Source organism: Otolemur garnettii, unplaced genomic scaffold (assembly GCF_000181295.1).
Source record: "Otolemur garnettii isolate 467f Iridium unplaced genomic scaffold, OtoGar3 scaffold00063, whole genome shotgun sequence".
Lineage (NCBI taxonomy): Eukaryota > Metazoa > Chordata > Mammalia > Primates > Galagidae > Otolemur > Otolemur garnettii.
Window position 1 is genome coordinate 1,703,188 of NW_003852458.1, and position 18,509 is coordinate 1,721,696.

The 18,509-nt window shown below is 36.6% G+C and overlaps 1 protein-coding gene across 2 annotated transcripts in view; it reads right to left on the reverse strand.

The window, feature by feature from the left end:
* The window catches only part of ZFR (zinc finger RNA binding protein), a 66,017-nt gene that overhangs the window by 25,658 nt on the left and 21,850 nt on the right, over positions 1-18,509 (reverse strand). For both annotated transcript variants that reach the window (XM_023515005.1, XM_023515006.1), the window contains exons 3-6: positions 15,461-15,743; positions 13,123-13,267; positions 10,713-10,931; positions 2,715-2,962 (exon numbers count right to left, since the gene is read on the reverse strand). In XM_023515005.1, the coding sequence (XP_023370773.1) occupies positions 2,715-2,962; positions 10,713-10,931; positions 13,123-13,267; positions 15,461-15,743 (895 nt within the window). The remainder of the gene's footprint in view (positions 1-2,714; positions 2,963-10,712; positions 10,932-13,122; positions 13,268-15,460; positions 15,744-18,509) is intronic.

Genomic DNA, 18,509 nt, shown 5'->3' on the forward strand with positions numbered 1-18,509 from the left:
TTTTTTTTTTTTTTTTGGCCAGTGCTGGGTTTGAACCCGCCACGTCTGGCATATGGTAGCGCCCTAACCTTTTGAGCCACAGGCACTGCCCGATTTTCTAATTCTTAAACAATCCTTTTTCCAAATGAAATCATACATAAGTATTGAAAGTTGTTTTCGAAACAAAAGAAGACCTAAGGCTCAGCCATTTGATTCTCCTTTCATTATCTGAAGTGGCTCTATGAAACAGTTTGAGACATAATTAATTTAGGACAGTGGTTTTCAACCTGTGGGTCTTGACCCACAGGAACTGTATTAAAGGGACGTGGCATTAGGAAGGTTGAAAACCACTGATTTAGGACAAGTCTTTCTTACAAAAGTGAGAAAACAAAAATCCAAAAGAGTTAAGGTCTCTAACTTGCTCAAGACCACACGGTTTAGTGGCACAGCCAGAAATGCAACCTTCACCCTTACATCTGAATCAACTTACTCTTCTTCTTATGAACATCTAGACCAGCAGTTCTCAACCTGTGGGTCACGACCCCTTTGGGGGTTGAGAACAACCCTTTTACTGGGGCTGCCTAAATACATCCTGCATATCAGATATTTACATTACAATTCATAACAGTAGCAAAATTACAGTTATGAAGTAGCAATAAAGATAATTTTATGGTTGGGGTCACCACAACATGAGGAACTGTAATCACAGGGTTGCAGCATTAGAAAGGTTGAGAACCACTGATCCAGACTGTACTCCAACTCAAAATCTCAATATATTTTTCTCTAAGGCTCAAAAGTCCCTTAAGGCACCCCTAGTCTATTCTCCTGTAACCATTCAACACCCTCAAATCAATCATCAGGCTCATATATACTCATCCCAAATGCTGTTGCTAACCTATCACTCTAGCATCATGTTCTATCCTTTTACATGGACACCCACATAGCCAATAAATCTCTTATGTTAATATCTGGCACTCATGATATCAACTCCTCTGAATAATCAGCCCAGAGTAGGAAACGCTCCTCAAATACTATCATTCTTGTTCCTTTCCATGTATATCCTGAGTCCTTGAAAACACTCTCCACCTGCCTCTACCAACTATGCAATCCACAACAGAACCATTTCCTATCATATTTATAACAGGAAAAAGTTTTATATACAGGGTGTCCATGAAGTCTGTGGAGAAGTTACTTACTATGTTAAACTATTTTAAATTGCACATTTATGTCTATCCTGTGTTTAGCTGAAATGTTAGTAAATTAAAAGTACTCCAAAATCATAGTATAAAAATAGAACTAATCTAGTAAATTTTAAAAAAATGTACATAAAGGCAAGGTGCAGTGGCCCATGCCTGTAATTTTAGCACTCTAAAAGGCCCAGGTGGGAGGACTGCTTGAGCTCAGGAGTTTGAGACCAGCCTGAGCAAGAGTGAGCCCCAGTCTCTAATAAAAATAGAAAAAAACTAGCTGTGCGTGTTTGTACGCTGCACACACCTGTAGTCCCAGCTAAGTGAGAGGCTGAGGCAACAGAGTTTCTCAAGCCCAAGAGTTCGAGGTTGCTGGGAGCTATGATGACACCACAGCAGAAACTGTCTCAAAAAAAAAAAAAAAAAAAGTGGGGCAGAAGTGTTGAATAAATATAACTTAAGAAAATACCAGACAGCCAAAACCGTTTTTTCTTTGCAAATAACATGTCTTTTATCTGCTAAGCTGTTTACCTTATTTTTATATAAAAACTAGACACTCTCAGAGTAGTAACAAATAAGGCTGGAAAGGAGAGTCTGGCCTCCCATCAGCTATTACAAACTCGGGCCTATAAATCATCCATTTAAAGGTTTAGCAACCAAGAACAAAACAAAATCAAAAAGAAATAAAGGGCTCGGCGTCTGTGGCTCAAGTGGCTAAGGCGCCAGCCACATACACCTAAGGTGGTGGGTTCGAATCCAGCCCAGGCCCGCCAAACAACGATGGCTGCAACCAAAAAATAGCCAGGTGTTGTGGCGGGCACCTGTGGTCCCAGCTACTTGGGAGGCAGAGGCAGGAGACTCGCTTGAGCCCAGGAGTTGGAGGTTGCTGTGAGCTGTGATGCCATGGCACTGTACCCAGGGGGACAGCTTTAGGCTCTGTCTCAAAAAAAAAAAAAAAAAAAGAAAGAAAGGTCTTGTATGCTTCATTAGTTGATTATTTTCGAAAAAGGCACTTCCTTACACATTTCTTGTTCCCACAGTACCTTTTCCTCTCGTGGAAGAGGTCACAGAAATAAGTCATATTCTATACAGCATATAGAAAAGTCAGTCTCATTAGAAATACAATCCTGAAAATTATAAGCAATTATCTTAAGTTGGAGAATTTTGTATAGTAAAGGCTTTACAAAGTTATAGATGCTAAAAAGAAATGAAAACTCAATCTTATGCCCAAATCCCAATTAATTTGACTATAAAACTTTTAAACTAAATTGAACCTTTATTCAAAGAGCAAAGTCTTTTTCCCCCCAAAAGCTCAATTTGCCCATTTATCATTTACATTTTTACTATTTTTTTTCCTGAATACAATTCTCATATCTTAATAAAATTAGTTTAAAAATGAGTATTTAACAAAATATATGTGCACTGGCTGAAAGCTAATAGGAAAGAAAATGTAAACTTCTCTGTAGACACAAGAGTTAGAATATCAACCATACTTAACTATCAAAAATAACGAGTGATGACTCATGGTTTAACATACAACGTAAGTACCTGTGGTCCAGCACAGCTGATCTTACAAACGTCACAATAGTGAATCTGGGGTGGTTTGGGAGGCTGTTTTGGTTTCAGTTGTTTATTTTGGAATGGTGCTTTTTTAGTAAAGGTGGTCCCTGTCCAGGCAGCTGTAGCAGCAGCAGCAGCAGCTGCTGCTGCCGCCTGTTTCTGTTGCTGCTGCTGCTGTTGATAGTACGAAGATGCAGCTGAATACACTGCTGCTTCATAACCTGAATAAGACGTACCTTACAAATAAAATCAAACAAAAATTATGTTACATAATTACAGAAAGACAAGTTGTTAGTTACAAATTTAAATTCCATAAATCCTACAATAATGTTATATTTACTCGTGCATATTTACAAATAATGTATATCTAAGAGAACCCAGAAAAAATCTCACCTTCCTTTTCTAGTCACTCAATAAGTATTCAACATATGCCAGGTGTTACTGTTATAGAAGTATAAAGAAAACAGAAGATTTAGTCTCTGCTTTAGAGAAATTTAGTTCAGTTGGCGGGATGTGACAGAATGACAAACTTGTATGGTGATAGAATATATTAATTCCCCACATGCAAAAATCATCAGAACACAATGAGAAGTGTTGAATTTTAGGAAGAATCTCAAGTAGGATGCTAGATAGGAAAAACAAAAACCATGAAAGTAATATTTGACATGTTTGGTGGCTAAAAGGATAAAAGAAGAAAAAGGTATACAAAGATAACACCACGATTGAGCCCCACTGATTATCTGATGGGTTGTATAACTGATAAAAGCAAGAAGGTGACAGAAGCTAGTTTGGGGAGGCAAAGTAAATAAAGCTTAGCTTAAGTTTGTGATATGAAGCTGGAGTTCTGATGAACAGGACAACTGTTCAAAGATTTTGGAATTAAGGACTAACACACTGGTTCTCACCTTCCAAAAGATGAAAAAGCACTGTTTTCTGGTTAAATGTAAGGATTTGATATATTTCCACTGTCAGTGTCTCCACAGAATAAGTACATGTTAGCTAATGATACGTATGTTGAGTGATTTAGAAATGAAATAAAACGTTTTCAAATATTTTGACATAGTTGCTGATTTTATTTATTTATTTGGGCTCAGTGTCCGAGTAGCTGGGACTATAGAAGCACATTGCAATGGTTGGCTAATTTTTCTATTTTTAGTAAAGATGAGGTCTCACTCTTGCTCAGGCTGGTCTCAAACTCCTGAGCTCAAGGGGTCCTTCTGCCTTCACCTCCCAGAGTGTTAGAATTACAGGTGTGACCCACCATGCCTGGCCTAAAGTTGCTGATTTGACACCTAAGCCTATCTGAAAATAAAAACTTACCACTTTTAAACTAAGATCTCTGGAAATATGACAAACATTTCAGAGACTTCTTTATTCCTATAAGTAGTAATGGGTGGGCACAGAATGATACAAGGCTCAAGAGCAGTTCTTAGTTGCCAGGATGGCACAGAAGAACTATTTAAGGAATGCTAATTGTTTAGTAAAGGTGGTCTCTCAAATACAGACTGCTATACTGAAAATCTTTATTTTGCACTAATTCCAATAAATCTTTATACATAAAGAAGAAAACATGAATTTGAAGGGTAAGAGCTAAGATACATGGAAAATCACAATCACAGAAATCTGGAACTAAACATATCTAGAGAGAAAGGAGTCTAACAAGTTTTGAGGAATACTTTTCTAGACTTTTATATCAGGTTATTAGAGTATATAAATTTGAAGTTTTAAGATAGAAAGTATGGAACAGACAAGAAAGTATCTGAAATGAAAGTAGAGAGACTTATCTCTATGATAAGAACACAATCAAATTTTAAAAAAATCAAAAAACAAAACTAGTTAAAAGAAAAATTCTACAGATCAATAAACTTAATACTGGGCAGTCATACAAATGTCCTCTTTTACTTAAGAATGTGATAAAAGAACATAATCAAACTCACAGACAAAATGCTTTCTAAATTTATAGGCAAACACACAAATAGTTTGAATTTCACTATAAAGAAATACCATAAAATGTCCAATTAAAAATAATAATGCTGTTTTTAGATGATTACTGATGCGGACCATGATTTTTATTTTTTATTTTATTTATTTATTTATTTTCCCAAGGCTTCCCATATACATCTTAACTTATGGGACCATAATTTTTATAGGAAATCTTTCTAACAGACATTTTACAAATGACTTTAGTTCTTTTAGAATTTTAGAAGCTATAAAAATGCCACTTACAATATAACTTTATTAATTATACATGAAAGGGGAAAAAAACATGAGATAAGGGCAAGATGCTAACAATGCCAGAAGACTAGGTCTTTTAGTTTTTTTAAAACTAAGAGTTCAGGGCGGTGCCTGTGGCTCAGTGAGTAGGGCGCTGGCCCCATAAACTGAGGGTGGCAGGTTCGAACCCAGCCCAGCCAAACTGTAACAAAAAAGAAAAAAAAAAGAAATAAGAAACTAAGAGTTCATAGTATGAGAATGAATGTGCTATGCGCAGTGTAGTTTTCAGAACTGATGTGCAACACAGGTGAAAATAAATCTTACTATCCTTATTTTATAGATCAGAAAACGAAAGATTAGAAACTGTGAGATCCTTTAAACATTAAACTAAATGCACAAAAATTACCAGGTTAAGGTTACTATTTATAAAATAATCTCCATCTGCACACAGGTAGTCTAAAACTAATAAAAGGCAAGTTTAATTACAGCTTACTACTTTGTTTAAAAAAATCAAAACATGCATTATTGAGTGGGCTAAAGATTCTGGAACTCTGTTAAAGAATACCTAAGTTCTCTTATGACCACAAGCAAACAAATATACTCTTGTAAGAGCATTGTAGGAGAGAAATACAGGCTTTACCTGTAAGTTAAATAAAAGCTCAAGTTTTGGAAACTAAAATAGCTTCACTCAAAAGTACTTTGATTAAGGCTGGGCGCGGTGGCTCACGCCTGGAATCCTAGCATTCTGAAAGGCTAAGGAGGGTGGATTGCTTGAGCTCAGGAGTTCCAGACAGCCTAAGCAAGAGCAAGACTCTGTCTCTAAAAAAGAAAAAAAATAGCTGGGTGCTGTGGTGGATGGCTGTAGTCCCACCTACTCAGGAGGCTGAGGCAAGAGGATTGTTTGAGCTCAGGAGTTGTTTTTTTTTTTTTTTTTGAGACAGAGCCTCAAGCTGTCCCCCTGGGTAGAGTGCTGTGGCATCACAGCTCACAGCAACCTCCAATTCCTGGGCTCAAGCGAGTCTCCTGCCTCAGCCTCCCAAGTAGCTGGGACCACAGGCGCCCGCCACAACACCTGGCTGTTTTTTGGTGGCAGTTGTCATTGTCGTTTGGTAGGCCCGGGCTGGATTCGAACTCGCCACCTTAGGTGTATGTGGCTGGCGCCTTAGCCACTTGAGCCATAGGCACTGAGCCTGAGCTCAGGAGTTTTTGAGGTTGCTGTGAGCTATGAGGCCACCACACTCTACCCAGAGGGACAAAATGAGATTCTGTCTCAAAAATGAAAAACAAAACTGAAAAACTAATTGAAAAATTAGTTCAATTGAAAAATTAGTTTCAATTGAAAAATTGAAAACTAATTGAAAAATGCTTATCAATTACTAGGTTACACTGTTAGAAATGTTGAAATATTTTTAAAGGCACAATATCAGAAATAAAAACATATCATTTCAGCAGCAAATCCATCATGATATAAATCACCATTTAGTAGGCAGCAATATTCTGAACTCCTCATTTTAATCAGAGAAAAAAGAACAGCTGACCTAAGTTGTAACTGCCAAAAATTAGATATAGAACTCTAAGCCTTAACAATGATTTCTCTGGATTGCCATTTTGTGCTGTGCCTCACATAATCTTTAAAAATTAATCGTTCCATATCTAGGCCTTTATCCTAGGGAAAAGAACTGAACGAATGCACGCATCTTTACATATATGGATTGTTCTACCCAGTGCTATTTCTAGTTTTTCTCTAATATACAATGAAATGTTCCCAAGTACACACTTTTTAACATATAGGACATCCATACAATAAAATATTATATGACCATTAAAATGGCTTCTAAATGTCATTGGAATTTATAAGAAACCAAGGCTCCTTTGTGAAATGGTTGATTATGAGTCCAGGGCAGGGAAAGCTCAAAGTTTATCTGTACAATTTACAATGCCAAAAAGGAAAGACGTGCTCAAAAACTATTGAGGACATGTCAAAAAAACTCAGGAGCTGACATGAAAAGGATCTCACTGGCCAAAGTGGAACAATGTGAGCCTGAAAGAAGAAATGAGAGTAATGGATTATAAATACAGTCAGTCCTCCATATTCATGGGTTCTCTACATCTAAGGATTCAACCAACCGTGGATTAAAAAAATTAATCACTGGGGGAGGAGGAGTCAAAAATAAAAATGAAAATATTCAACACAGTGTATCATCTATTTATAAAGCATTTACATTGTATTAGGTATTATTAGTAATCTAGATATGACTTAAAGTACATACAAGAGAATATGTGTAAGTTATATGCAAATACTTGGCCACTACTTTATATAAGGGAATCAAGCATCTGAGGATTTTGGTATCCACAGTAGTCCTGGAACCAATTCCACATGGATATAGGACAATTGTACCTTGAATAAAAAAGAATGCATCCATACCAATATCAAAAAAGAAGTGAGAAAAGGGGACTCTTCTTTAGAGAAGAATGCCTAAGAATCAATGATTTTGCAACTATCATCATAAAAATTCATTCAGTTAAGAGATTTTCAAAAAAATCTAATAGCATAAGGTGGAAGGTAAGTGGGCAACAGGCCCACAGATCACTTGTTAATTACAAAGGGAAAAGCTATCTTTATAATGGAGAGATGGAAGACACCACTTTAACTAGTGAAGGCATCATCAATAAGAAGTTGATATTACTATGTGCTTCTCATGTTATGAAATAGAAAACTATTCTTTCTTTAAAAATTGCCTAAATCTAATATAAATCATCAGATAAATCAAATTGTGGCACATTCTACAAATGGCCTGAGCTCTTAAAAAATGTATCATGAGGCTTGGTGCCTATAGTACAGTGGTTATGGCGCCAGCCACATATGCTGAGGCTGGCGGGTTTGAACCTGGTCCAGGCCAGCTAAAAACAGTGACAACTGGAACAAAAAATGGGTGGGTGTTGTGGCGGGCGCCTGTAGGCCTTGGGAGGCTGAGGCAGGAAAGTTGCTTAAAAGCCCAGGATTTCGAGGTTGCTGTGATGCCATGGCACCCTACTGAGGGCAACAAAGTGAGACTCTCTCAAAAAAAAACACACTATACAAAATAAAAAGAAGGGGTTGTACTAAAGGAAATTGACAAGGTATAACAGCTAAATACAATTCATGACCTTTGACTGGACCATAAATTTAAAACAAAGCACAAACACGAACACATATATACCAAATATAAAACCCGGCCATAAAAGACATTTTTTGACATATGGGGAAACTTACATATCAGATAGTTTATATGTTCAATTCCTTTTTATAATGACATTGTGGCTACATAAAATAACATCCTTATTCTTAGAAAATACATTCTGAGGAATTTGAGGCAAAGTACCAGGTTTTCTACAACTTACAAAATATATTGCAGAACGCACTTGAAAACAGGTTTTAAGAGAAAGGTGAGATAAAAAGTTGGGGAAAAACAATCAAAGGAATGATATAACTCCATATTTTTGGCATGAAAAGAACATTCACAATGAGAAGAAAGGAGTTTGCATAATTGCATGAAAAAGATAAATTCATTTTTATAAAAAAACTATGATATTTATATATGCATATTCTATGAAAGTATAAAGACATGCACTAAAATGTTAATGAAAGTTAGTGTCCAGGGGTAAATATCTAGTGGTTTAACCTTTTTTCTGTATCTACAGTTTCTAAAGTTTAAAGTAATGATCTGTTACTCATGTAGTAAGGCAGTAAGTAAAAAATATTCTCATACGGGTGCCTGTGGCTCAAAGGAGTGGCCACATATACCAGAGGTGACGGGTTCAAATGCAGCCCTGGCCAAAAACTGCCAAAAACTGGCCCTGCCCTGGTCAAAAACTGCCAAAAAAAAAAAAAAAAAAGTTTTTTTCCATACTGTGTAAACAACCAGAGAGAAATAGCCATGTGTGAGACAAAGGAGAGGAAGTGCAAGTAAGACAAAAATAACGAATAGGAAAGGCTTCTGGTACCTTCTGTTTTGTTAAAGCTAATATAGACATTTAAAAAAAATTAAGTTAAATGAAAATCAGATTTCGCTGCACTAATCCTGGTTATAATTATAGCTCATCAACCAGACAAGAGATGGCCAGAAAAGCTGTATCTGGGAAATCTGAAATGATAGGTCTAGAAATAGTAATAAATTTAACAGTTTCTTGAGATCTTAACAAAAGATTTCTTTCCTAAATAGGAAATATCCTTGACTCCGTCTTTAATAGATTATAAAAAGCCCTTCTACCCTCATCTCTTTGATCAGGTTCTCGACATTCACCAGTCCAATTGCAATTCTCAGAAATCGATGTCTCACTCCAGTTCATTTCCAAGTGGTTGTCAGATAACTTACAAATCTGCTCGCTTCCACTGCTCCATTGCTTAAGATCTCCTCTGTGGTGTCCTTTGTGCCCATATGATAAAGACAGATAATACCACAGCAGAGTATATACAGCTTTACACACTGACATTTCTCCACTTACCTCCTGATATTTACCCTGCATATCCTGTATTCCAGAACAACAAACAGCTGTTCCCAAACACTGCATGCCTACCTAGTTCATGACTGTCTCCCTAACACCCTAGAGTAAGAGATAAGAAATCTCTGAGAAATAAAGTGTCATTTGTGGCTTATCTTCTGAAAAATAAATAAAGTATTAAGAGGTAAGAACTGGCCAGGTACAGGAGCACATACCTATACTCCCAGCTTACTTGGGAGGCTGAGGCAGGAGGATCACTAGAGCCCAGGAGCTTAGGTTGTAGTGCATTATGCTGATCAGGTGTCTCCACTAAGTTTGGCATTGATATGTGATACCCCAGAAGCCAGGGACCACCAGATTGCCTAAAGAGGGACAAACTGGCCCAGGTCAGAAATGGAGCAGGTCAAAACAACTGTGCTTAAACAGTAGTGGGACTGTGCCTGTAAACAACTATTGCACTCCACTCTGGGCAACACAGCGAGATCTTGTCTCTTAAAAAAAAGAAGAACTAAAATTGCCCATGCCACCTTAAATGCTCCATGGAACAAGATAGTTAGTATTAAGGAATAAATAAAATGCAAACCAACAATAAAATCTTACAGCAGTACAAAGTGGAGTATCTATTAAAAAAAAAAGATATGTGTGATTTTAATCACCAGAATACTGTGAACTACCTAAGCAGGAAATGAGCAAGAGTAGTGTGATAGAATAAGGTTTAGTGATCATACCTCTCTAAGGGAAATACTTAATTATTTAAGGAAAATAAAGCTACTCTGTCCTTTTAAGAGGTACGTTACATAACCACCGGCTTATGAACGTTTAAAAAGACTACCCAGTACTTTTATGATTGCTTATCCCTAATAATAAATATAAAGAAATAGCTCTTGAAGGGCCTAAATAAATGTGTAGTATTCCCTGAGTGTCAACCTTGAGTTTTCAAATTTATTTGGCAAAAGTCAAAAGGGAAAAGATCTTATACAGGACAGGTAGTTATTTCCTCGAATTACAATTCTAGGCCTAAGAATCATAATTAGCTTTCAAATCCCCGAAGAATATTTTATAATTTTATGTTTTGCCAAGATCTTGGGTTTTTGGGTTTTCTTTTTTTAAAAAAAAGCATACAACTTACAGTATGGCCCCATTTGTCACATTATGCACATATATTTATATTAACACCTATCAATTAATTTAATTCCTGTTCTTGGGAGTAAAATAATTCTGCAGAAAATCAAGACAGTTTCTAAAGTCTCTAATTTATTTACTTATTTAAACACAGTTTATCAGCCTTACCAGAATAAGTAACTGCTGTGGTACTATAAGTAGCACTCTGAGTATAGGATGGCACCACAGTAGCCGCAGCTGCTACTGGCTGTACGGTGGAGGATACAGGATAAATGGAGAAAGTAGTGGTAGCTGGACTTGGTGTGGCTGGTTTTATGGCTGTCACTTGTCGAGTTTGCTGGGCTTGAGTATACTGAGTTGCACCTTGGCTATAACCTGCTTTGGGGGCTAAAGTGGGAAAGAGACATCAAAAAATTAGAAGAGTAAGCCACTATTGTCACCGTACCAATATCCTTAAAAACTGGAAAGAACAGGTCTAAACATCATTAACTACAGATATTATGCCAACAATTTCCTCTTGGCAAAAGGGGTAAAATTCTCATTACCAACAAAAACAAAATAAGTAAATTAATTTACTATCTTTTCCTAAATGTTTTCTACATATTTCCAAAATGATATTTTGGCAAAATTTACAACTAAGTGAAATAGTAATACTACTTACAACTGGTAAAAATAAAATGTTTTTGTGAAAAAGGGTGTATTGTGTTTAGGCTAGTCAGTTTACTTGTGAGTCAGGCTTAAAGCTGGAAGCAAAAGGGAGAGAAACTCAAAGTATGTATTTCAATTCACAGTAAAAAGTTCAATGTTTAATTATGTGGAAATTGTTCATATACCACTTATTACATTTTATTTTATTACATTTTACTGATTTAGCCATAGTACATGTCAATCTAATCCTAACTGATAAAGTGCTATTGACTTAATCTGTTGAATATCGATAGCTTGTATATATTTATTCTTAAATGGCTACCATTAATGTCTCTGCTACCTTTGACCATATTTAAAACAATGTACTTCCAAAGAACCTTACAAAGCTTACCATCAATCACTGAATTAATCAATTAAATAATTGATAGTAATTAATGATCATTAAAACACATAAATGTAATTTCTAAGAAATTAGAGATAATAGGAGGCCAAATTCAGTTTATGCTCAGTTAAGATACCGTAGAGCTTTAATCTGTATCTGCTTATGAAATTTTATCCACTAAATAGAGACGATTATTTTATGGGGGAGACTAATACGTATTTAAGAGTTAAATGACTTATAAAAGTCACATAGTCAATATCAGAACTTAGGCTAAAATAGGATCTTCTGAATCTATGTTATGCACTCTTAAGCACAACAATGCTTAAAGCTTGGCAATTAACAAGGAAGTTCCCTATAGATTATTTTATACACAAGTTGATGGAGATCATTAAGAAAAGTCATTATTATTCGAAATATTTTAAAACCACTTTTAAGGGACTCATAAAATCTTAGAACTAGAAGGGAATCTAGAGAGATCTGAAACAACTTCATTTTACAGATAACAGAATGCAGATGAAGAGAGGTCAAAATTACTTGCCCTCGTTAGTGGGAAAGCCAGTACTGTAAGCCAGACCTAATCTCTCCTAATCCAAGGCTCTACATATACCCTCAGGTCCTTCAAAAATAATCAAACAAGTTGCCCACTTTCCAAAACTCAGAGAGGTTTGTTTTAAAAGTTCTCAAATCTCTTCCCAAAAAAAAAAAAAAAAAAAATCTTTTCTTCTTTTTCATTAAAGAGACAAGGTCTTCTTACTCAACCACGCCGTAGTGCAGTGCCATGAGCTCACTGCAGCCTCCAGCCTCTGGGCTTAAGTGATCCTCCTGCCTCAGCTCCCAGGAGGCTGGTTCTACAGGTGCGCACCACTGCGCCCGGCTAATTTTTAGATTTTTTTTGTAGAGATGGGGGCTTGCTGTGTTGCCTGGCATCAAACTCCTGGCCTCAAACAATACTCCTGCCCTGGTCTCCCAAATTGCTGGGATCCCAGGCACGAGCCACCACATACAGTCAAAATCTACCTTTTAAAATCTACAAATATGCAGGCTTTTTTGCAAACAAAACATTCCCTGCACTTGGACCATTCTGAATACTGTATTTAACATTATAGGTGGCTTGTAACAGAAACAAACCGTCATTATAGATCATATGAATTAAAAATATGGCCCAATGAATAGTTTCTACCAGTTACAAAGGCAGCTAGCAACAAAATATATTCTGGACATTTCTGGCAAAGATAACAATGTGGTCAAAAGGTATCGTCCCAGCTTCTTTTGTATAGCTGATTTCAGCAGGAAGAAACTGTAGATTGAAAGTCTAGAAATGGAATACATTTCTAGGAAGAACAACTTGATCATAGATTGCTGCCACAGCCTTCTCCCTCTTTGTGATGCAAAGGTATTCTAGTAGAGGAAGAGAAGGACATGGCTAGAACCTGCTTCTCAAGGTGACAAAACATTATGAGCTTAGGTAGACTCAAAAGTGTATCTTCATAAAAAATGCCGCAAATCATGTACTTTAATAGTTTATAATGAAATGTTAATAAAACCTACCTGTTTGATAGTAGGTTTCAGCAACAGAAGGCTGAGGCTGGGCAGCAGCAGCTACAGCAGCAGCAGTTGCTGTTGGTTGTTGGTAGTACTGCTTACTATCATAAGCTACAGCAGGAGCTGTGGATCTTACATACGAGTATGAGTCCTAAAGAAAAGGAATGAGAGAAAGTCTTGCTGAGACAAGTAACAGGGAAAAAAAAATCATTATTATAAAAAATCACATAATCATTATTATGTGAAAAAAGGAATGCAAAAAACTAAATAGAACATCCTGTTCTTTACAGGTGTTTACCAGCTGTTAAATCTGGATGGTGAATTGTTGATTGGCTGGGAAGCAGTAATAATAACAAACAACTGATCTGGGGTGTGAGCAGGGACAAATTTGTCAAGTCAGTTTTACTGACATATGACCCTCTAGCCAGCACTTAGGATACTGGCACGGTAGTTTTTTTTGCAGTTTTTGGCCGGGGTCGGGTTTGAGCCTGCCACTTCCAGTATATGTGGCCGGCACCCTACTCACTGAGCCATAGGTACTACCCTAAATATGTAGTTTTATATCAATCAGACCTAAACATAAGGTATCAAATTTAATACAAACAGGATTTTTTCCAGAGTTTATCAAGTAAGAACAAAAGCATTTCAGCCAGCATGTTTAACTCTTCTAATCAAATCGATCACTGAAACATTTAAAAATACTACTTAAGTAAAAATTGATTTTACTGGGGTTGAATGCGGGTGGATTGCCTGAGCTCAAGAGTTCAAGAGTTTAAGAGCTAGAGCAAGACCAGGCATTGTGGTGGGCGCCTGTAGTTCTAGCTACTTGGGAGGCTAAAAAAAGAGGATTGCTTGAGCCCAAGAGTCTAAGCTTGCTGTGAGTGATGACCCCATGGCCTCTACCAGGGGGTGACAAAGTGAGATTCTGTCTCAAAAAACAAAACAAAACAAAAAACAAAAATTGATTTTATTAAAAATTCACGGCAGTTTTGCTTTAAAGATAGATCCTACAATATTAGAAAAAAAAAATCTGGATGTTAACTAAGGTTCATCATTACTCAGCCTCTTCTCATTGTTTCTTTTTTTCAAGAAAGATCAAGGTGAGCTGGATGAATTCTGGCACTGCATAAGGTAAAGAGAGGTGGAAAGGTATATAGGTAGAAGAGCTGAAGAAGCAAGGCAGGACGCAGAAAATGATGGGTTTCATAGATCCTATTAAAAACAATAAAATTTATCATATTCTATCTCTGGACATAATGAAACATAATCACATCACAAAAAGTAATTCTAAGTTTAGTAATTTCCCAAAAATTAATAGCAAATACTAATACTGTTAATTTATATTTCAATTTCTTTCTTCACAAAGTAAATTCTTACGCTTTAGAAAGAATGTAAAAAAACAGGGAAAGCCCAAAAGGATCTACGTTTAAAATACAGACCCTAAAAGCAAACCAGTAAGAAATGGATTGAAGAAATTAAGACCAAATTTATCTATAAGTAGTAAACTAGTATTGTTTTAAAATATAACACTGTAAAGAGAATTTATAATTCCCATAAGACTAAACAAGAGGCAACTGGATGAATAAAAGCCATAATTACTATTTGTTATACTATATACTAAAAAAGAACATCTTGACAGGATAAATGTACAGGCAATAGAATTTCTAACTTTGGTTAAGTTTCAAGAATATATGTAATATGTTTGCCCTACAGTTTAAGCTCAGAATTCTCAAAATAGGATACTTGTGTTTCAAATGGATAAACAATGCCATAGTACAAACAAGGGACATCTTTTCTGTCTTAATTTGTTTTAAAAATTAAGGTTAAATTATTTATCCAGGAATTCACATAAAACCTTTTAAAAATTAAACATAGGTATATATAATACAATGAAACAGACAGGAGAAAGGAGGGAGAATATAAAGCTCACTGCAAAAGACCTTAAACTGTTGGACTATGTCCCTTCCATCACTAGATGTATAGGGATGTCCAGAAAGTATCCAAACATGTAATGTGAAAAAGATATACATCTCTGGATACTTTCTGGCCAGCCCTTGTATATTTTGAAAGACTCAGTCTGAGAAGCACTTGTTTGAGCATTACATTACACCAGGTGTCCTCGAACTTTATAAACAAGGGGCCAGTTCACTGTCCCTCAGACTGCTGGAGGGCCGGACTGCGGGCCCCGGGATGAGTTAGCTGCTAAGCAGGACAGGCAGCAGCAGCAAAAACACCCGGGCAGGATAAATGTCCTAAGCGGGCCATAGTTTGAGCATGCCTGCATTACACAGTGAGGCCACTGAAGCCTGCATATTAAGGATGTTGGGAACAGTAGTTTTCTTACCTGGTAGTTTTGTGTAGTAGCTGGAGGTGGCGGTGGTGGTGCTTCTTGCTGCCTCTGGGTATAACCATAGTCAGTTGCTGTGTGCGCAGTAGGGTAGCCTCCGTAAGCAGCAGCTGTTGCAGCAGCTGCCACAGCTACTGGAGCAGGCCTGGCAACTGCAACTGTGGCGGCTGCTGGTGCATAAGCAGCAGTAACTGTGTGAGCAGCCACTGGAGCCTGATGGACAGTGTAGCTAGCAACTGTAGTTGGATGAGAATAGGCTACACCCGAAGCTGGCTGCTGGCTACATTGTGGAGAAGAATAAATATAAAAGAATTTTAAAATCCAGGAATAAATAACTTGAATGAAAAGTTATTAACCAAAAAGCATATTTGTTTTTAATGTGTAATATAATCATGGACTACAAAAGGCCAAGTATTTAATTAAACTCAATCAACCTCCTACTCAATATTGTATTTATTATTCTGTAATTTTTCTCCCTTAATCTTAATACACATACATTATATAGGCATATATATTGTTTCAGGTCACGGATCATACCGCAAAGCAACTGATGACAAACTGGGATAACAAATTTACAAAACTATTGTATGCATATAACAAACTTCTTTATTATGTTCTATAATTTAAAACATCTCTACAAAAAAGCATAAGAAAAATACTGTATCTGTGTATTTTAACCCCAATTATAGAAAACATTTAAGGTAGAAACCATTGATCAGTTGATTCAAAAAGCATTTCTGCTATTCTAAGACAGTGGTTCTAACTAGTGGAGATATTGCCCCCAGAGGACATACGGCTATTATCTAGAGATAATTTTGATGATTAAACTGCCAAGAAGGTGGTGGTAACATGTGCTACTGGCATCTAGTGGACAAGAGGCCAGAGATATCATCACATATCCTTCAATGCATAGAACAGCCCTCCACAACAGAGAATTAACTAAGTATATCTGTAGACAGTGCTGAAGTTGAAGTGTCTTGCTCTAGGGTACAAACTTACAATGAAATATCTATTATTTTAGGTAAATTTTCTAGCTTTTAGCCAGCATTTGATTATATAAATTTACTTTTCTCTTAAAAACATATTTCTATATGTTATAAAAGACCTAAGTTGAATACTTTGCAACCTCTGTAAGTTGACCATCCAAGGAACTATAACAAACTGGTCAACGTAAGGAACTTCCTTTGAGTTCATGTGGTGCATGTCTGGTTTATGAAAGTTAGGACAAGTTGGGCGGTGCCTGTGGCTCAATGAGCAGGGCGCCAGCCCCATATACCGAGGGTGGTGGGTTCAAACCCAGCCCTGGCCAAACTGCAACAAAAAAATAGCTGGGCGTTGTGGCGGGAGCCTATAGTCCCAACTACTCAGGAAGCTGAGGCAAGAGAATCACCTAAGCCCAAGAGCTGGAGGTTGCTGTGAGCCATGATGCCACAGCAGTCTACCACGGGTGACAAAGTTAAGACTTCAACTTAAGGAGATGGTCAATCCAGAGACATGGTCAACTATGGAGGTTCTACTGTATAACCAACCTTAAACAGGAAAATTTTTTTCCCAAAACAGTGATCAAGTGAATATCCACCTAAAGTACCTAAAGAGTAATGTGTTTAACTTAAATTGTTTAAAGTCATATATAAGGAAAAGCCTACAGAATTTAGCATATGAAAATGTATTTCTTGTTCTAGGTTCTCTGAGTAATACACTCAATTCCACTTGCTAAAGCTCCATTGCACTAAAGCAGAAACACCTTCTAAAAAAAGGACAGCCCCAACAGTTATTTAGCTAACAGGTTTTAGCTGACCACAACTTTTAATATGTGCCAACAGTTAAGAATAGCTAAGAAGAAAAAAAAAAAGCCAAAGCTGCACTAATAAACCAGAATATCTGATTCGTGGGTTATAGCACAGGGTGCTTTGTACTGGTATGTGTATTACCATAGATTCATGGTACAAAATTAAAGTTTTGGACCATATTTTAACTGTGTTATAGAAAACACTGATAAACTAGGCTGTGTCTGTATGAAATCAAACTAAAGCTTGTAGATAATGGGTTTTATTTCATGTAAAAAGAGGAGGAGCTGGAGAATTCAGTCTAGAAAAGGTGACAGCTGCCTTGAAATAGAAGACACTCTGTGCTGCTCCACAGAACATGACTAGAACCAATAGATGGAAGTTACAGGGTGGCGGCCCAATATGAAAAAGAAAAACAAAACAAAAAACAACAACTTAGAATGAAATGTAAAGAAACTTATAATTTTGATTTGGAATAAAATCAGAATTTTCTACATATATGCCAATAAGTCAGGAAAAGGAAAATTTACATCTGGATTAAATATAAATTAATTAATGTTAGTGGAAAATTAATTTGGATTAAAATTTTCTATAAATAATTCCATATCCTTAAGAGAAAATGCCAATAACATGTTATATTTCTTCAAAATTCCTAGAAGTGAAAGATTATACAGCACTTAAATTATAAATACACCTGTGAAACTTGTTTTTCACGTGTACTACTGGGTTAAGATTTTATTTTTATTTATCAACACCTAGCTATTTTTTGGTTGTAGTTGTCATTGTTTGGCAGGCCTGGGCTGGATTCGAACCTGTCAGCTCTGGAGTATGAGGCTGGCACCTTAGCCACTTGAGCTACAGTAGCCAGCCCCATATGCCGGAGGTGGTGGGTTCAAACACAACCTTGGCCAAAAACTGCAAAAACAAACAAAAAAAAGGGTTTTATATATCCAGACTACACTGCACAAGAGGAATACTGGTTATGTATAAATTCAGATAAATATTGAATTCCTATACTCTTTCTGTATTCATTCCACCACTACTCATCCATTTTCTGTCCACATTTCTTGGTCTACAAAATTTGTCCTATAGGACAAAAATTAGGAATGGGAGTGTCAAGTCAACCAAGCAGACATTTTGACTTTTACCACCACTGATCCTAATCCCCAAAGTCCATGTGACTTAGGAATGACCATATGCTCTAATTTATGCCCACTGCCCCAGGGCAATTATTAATAGTACTCACTTTCACTCTCCTA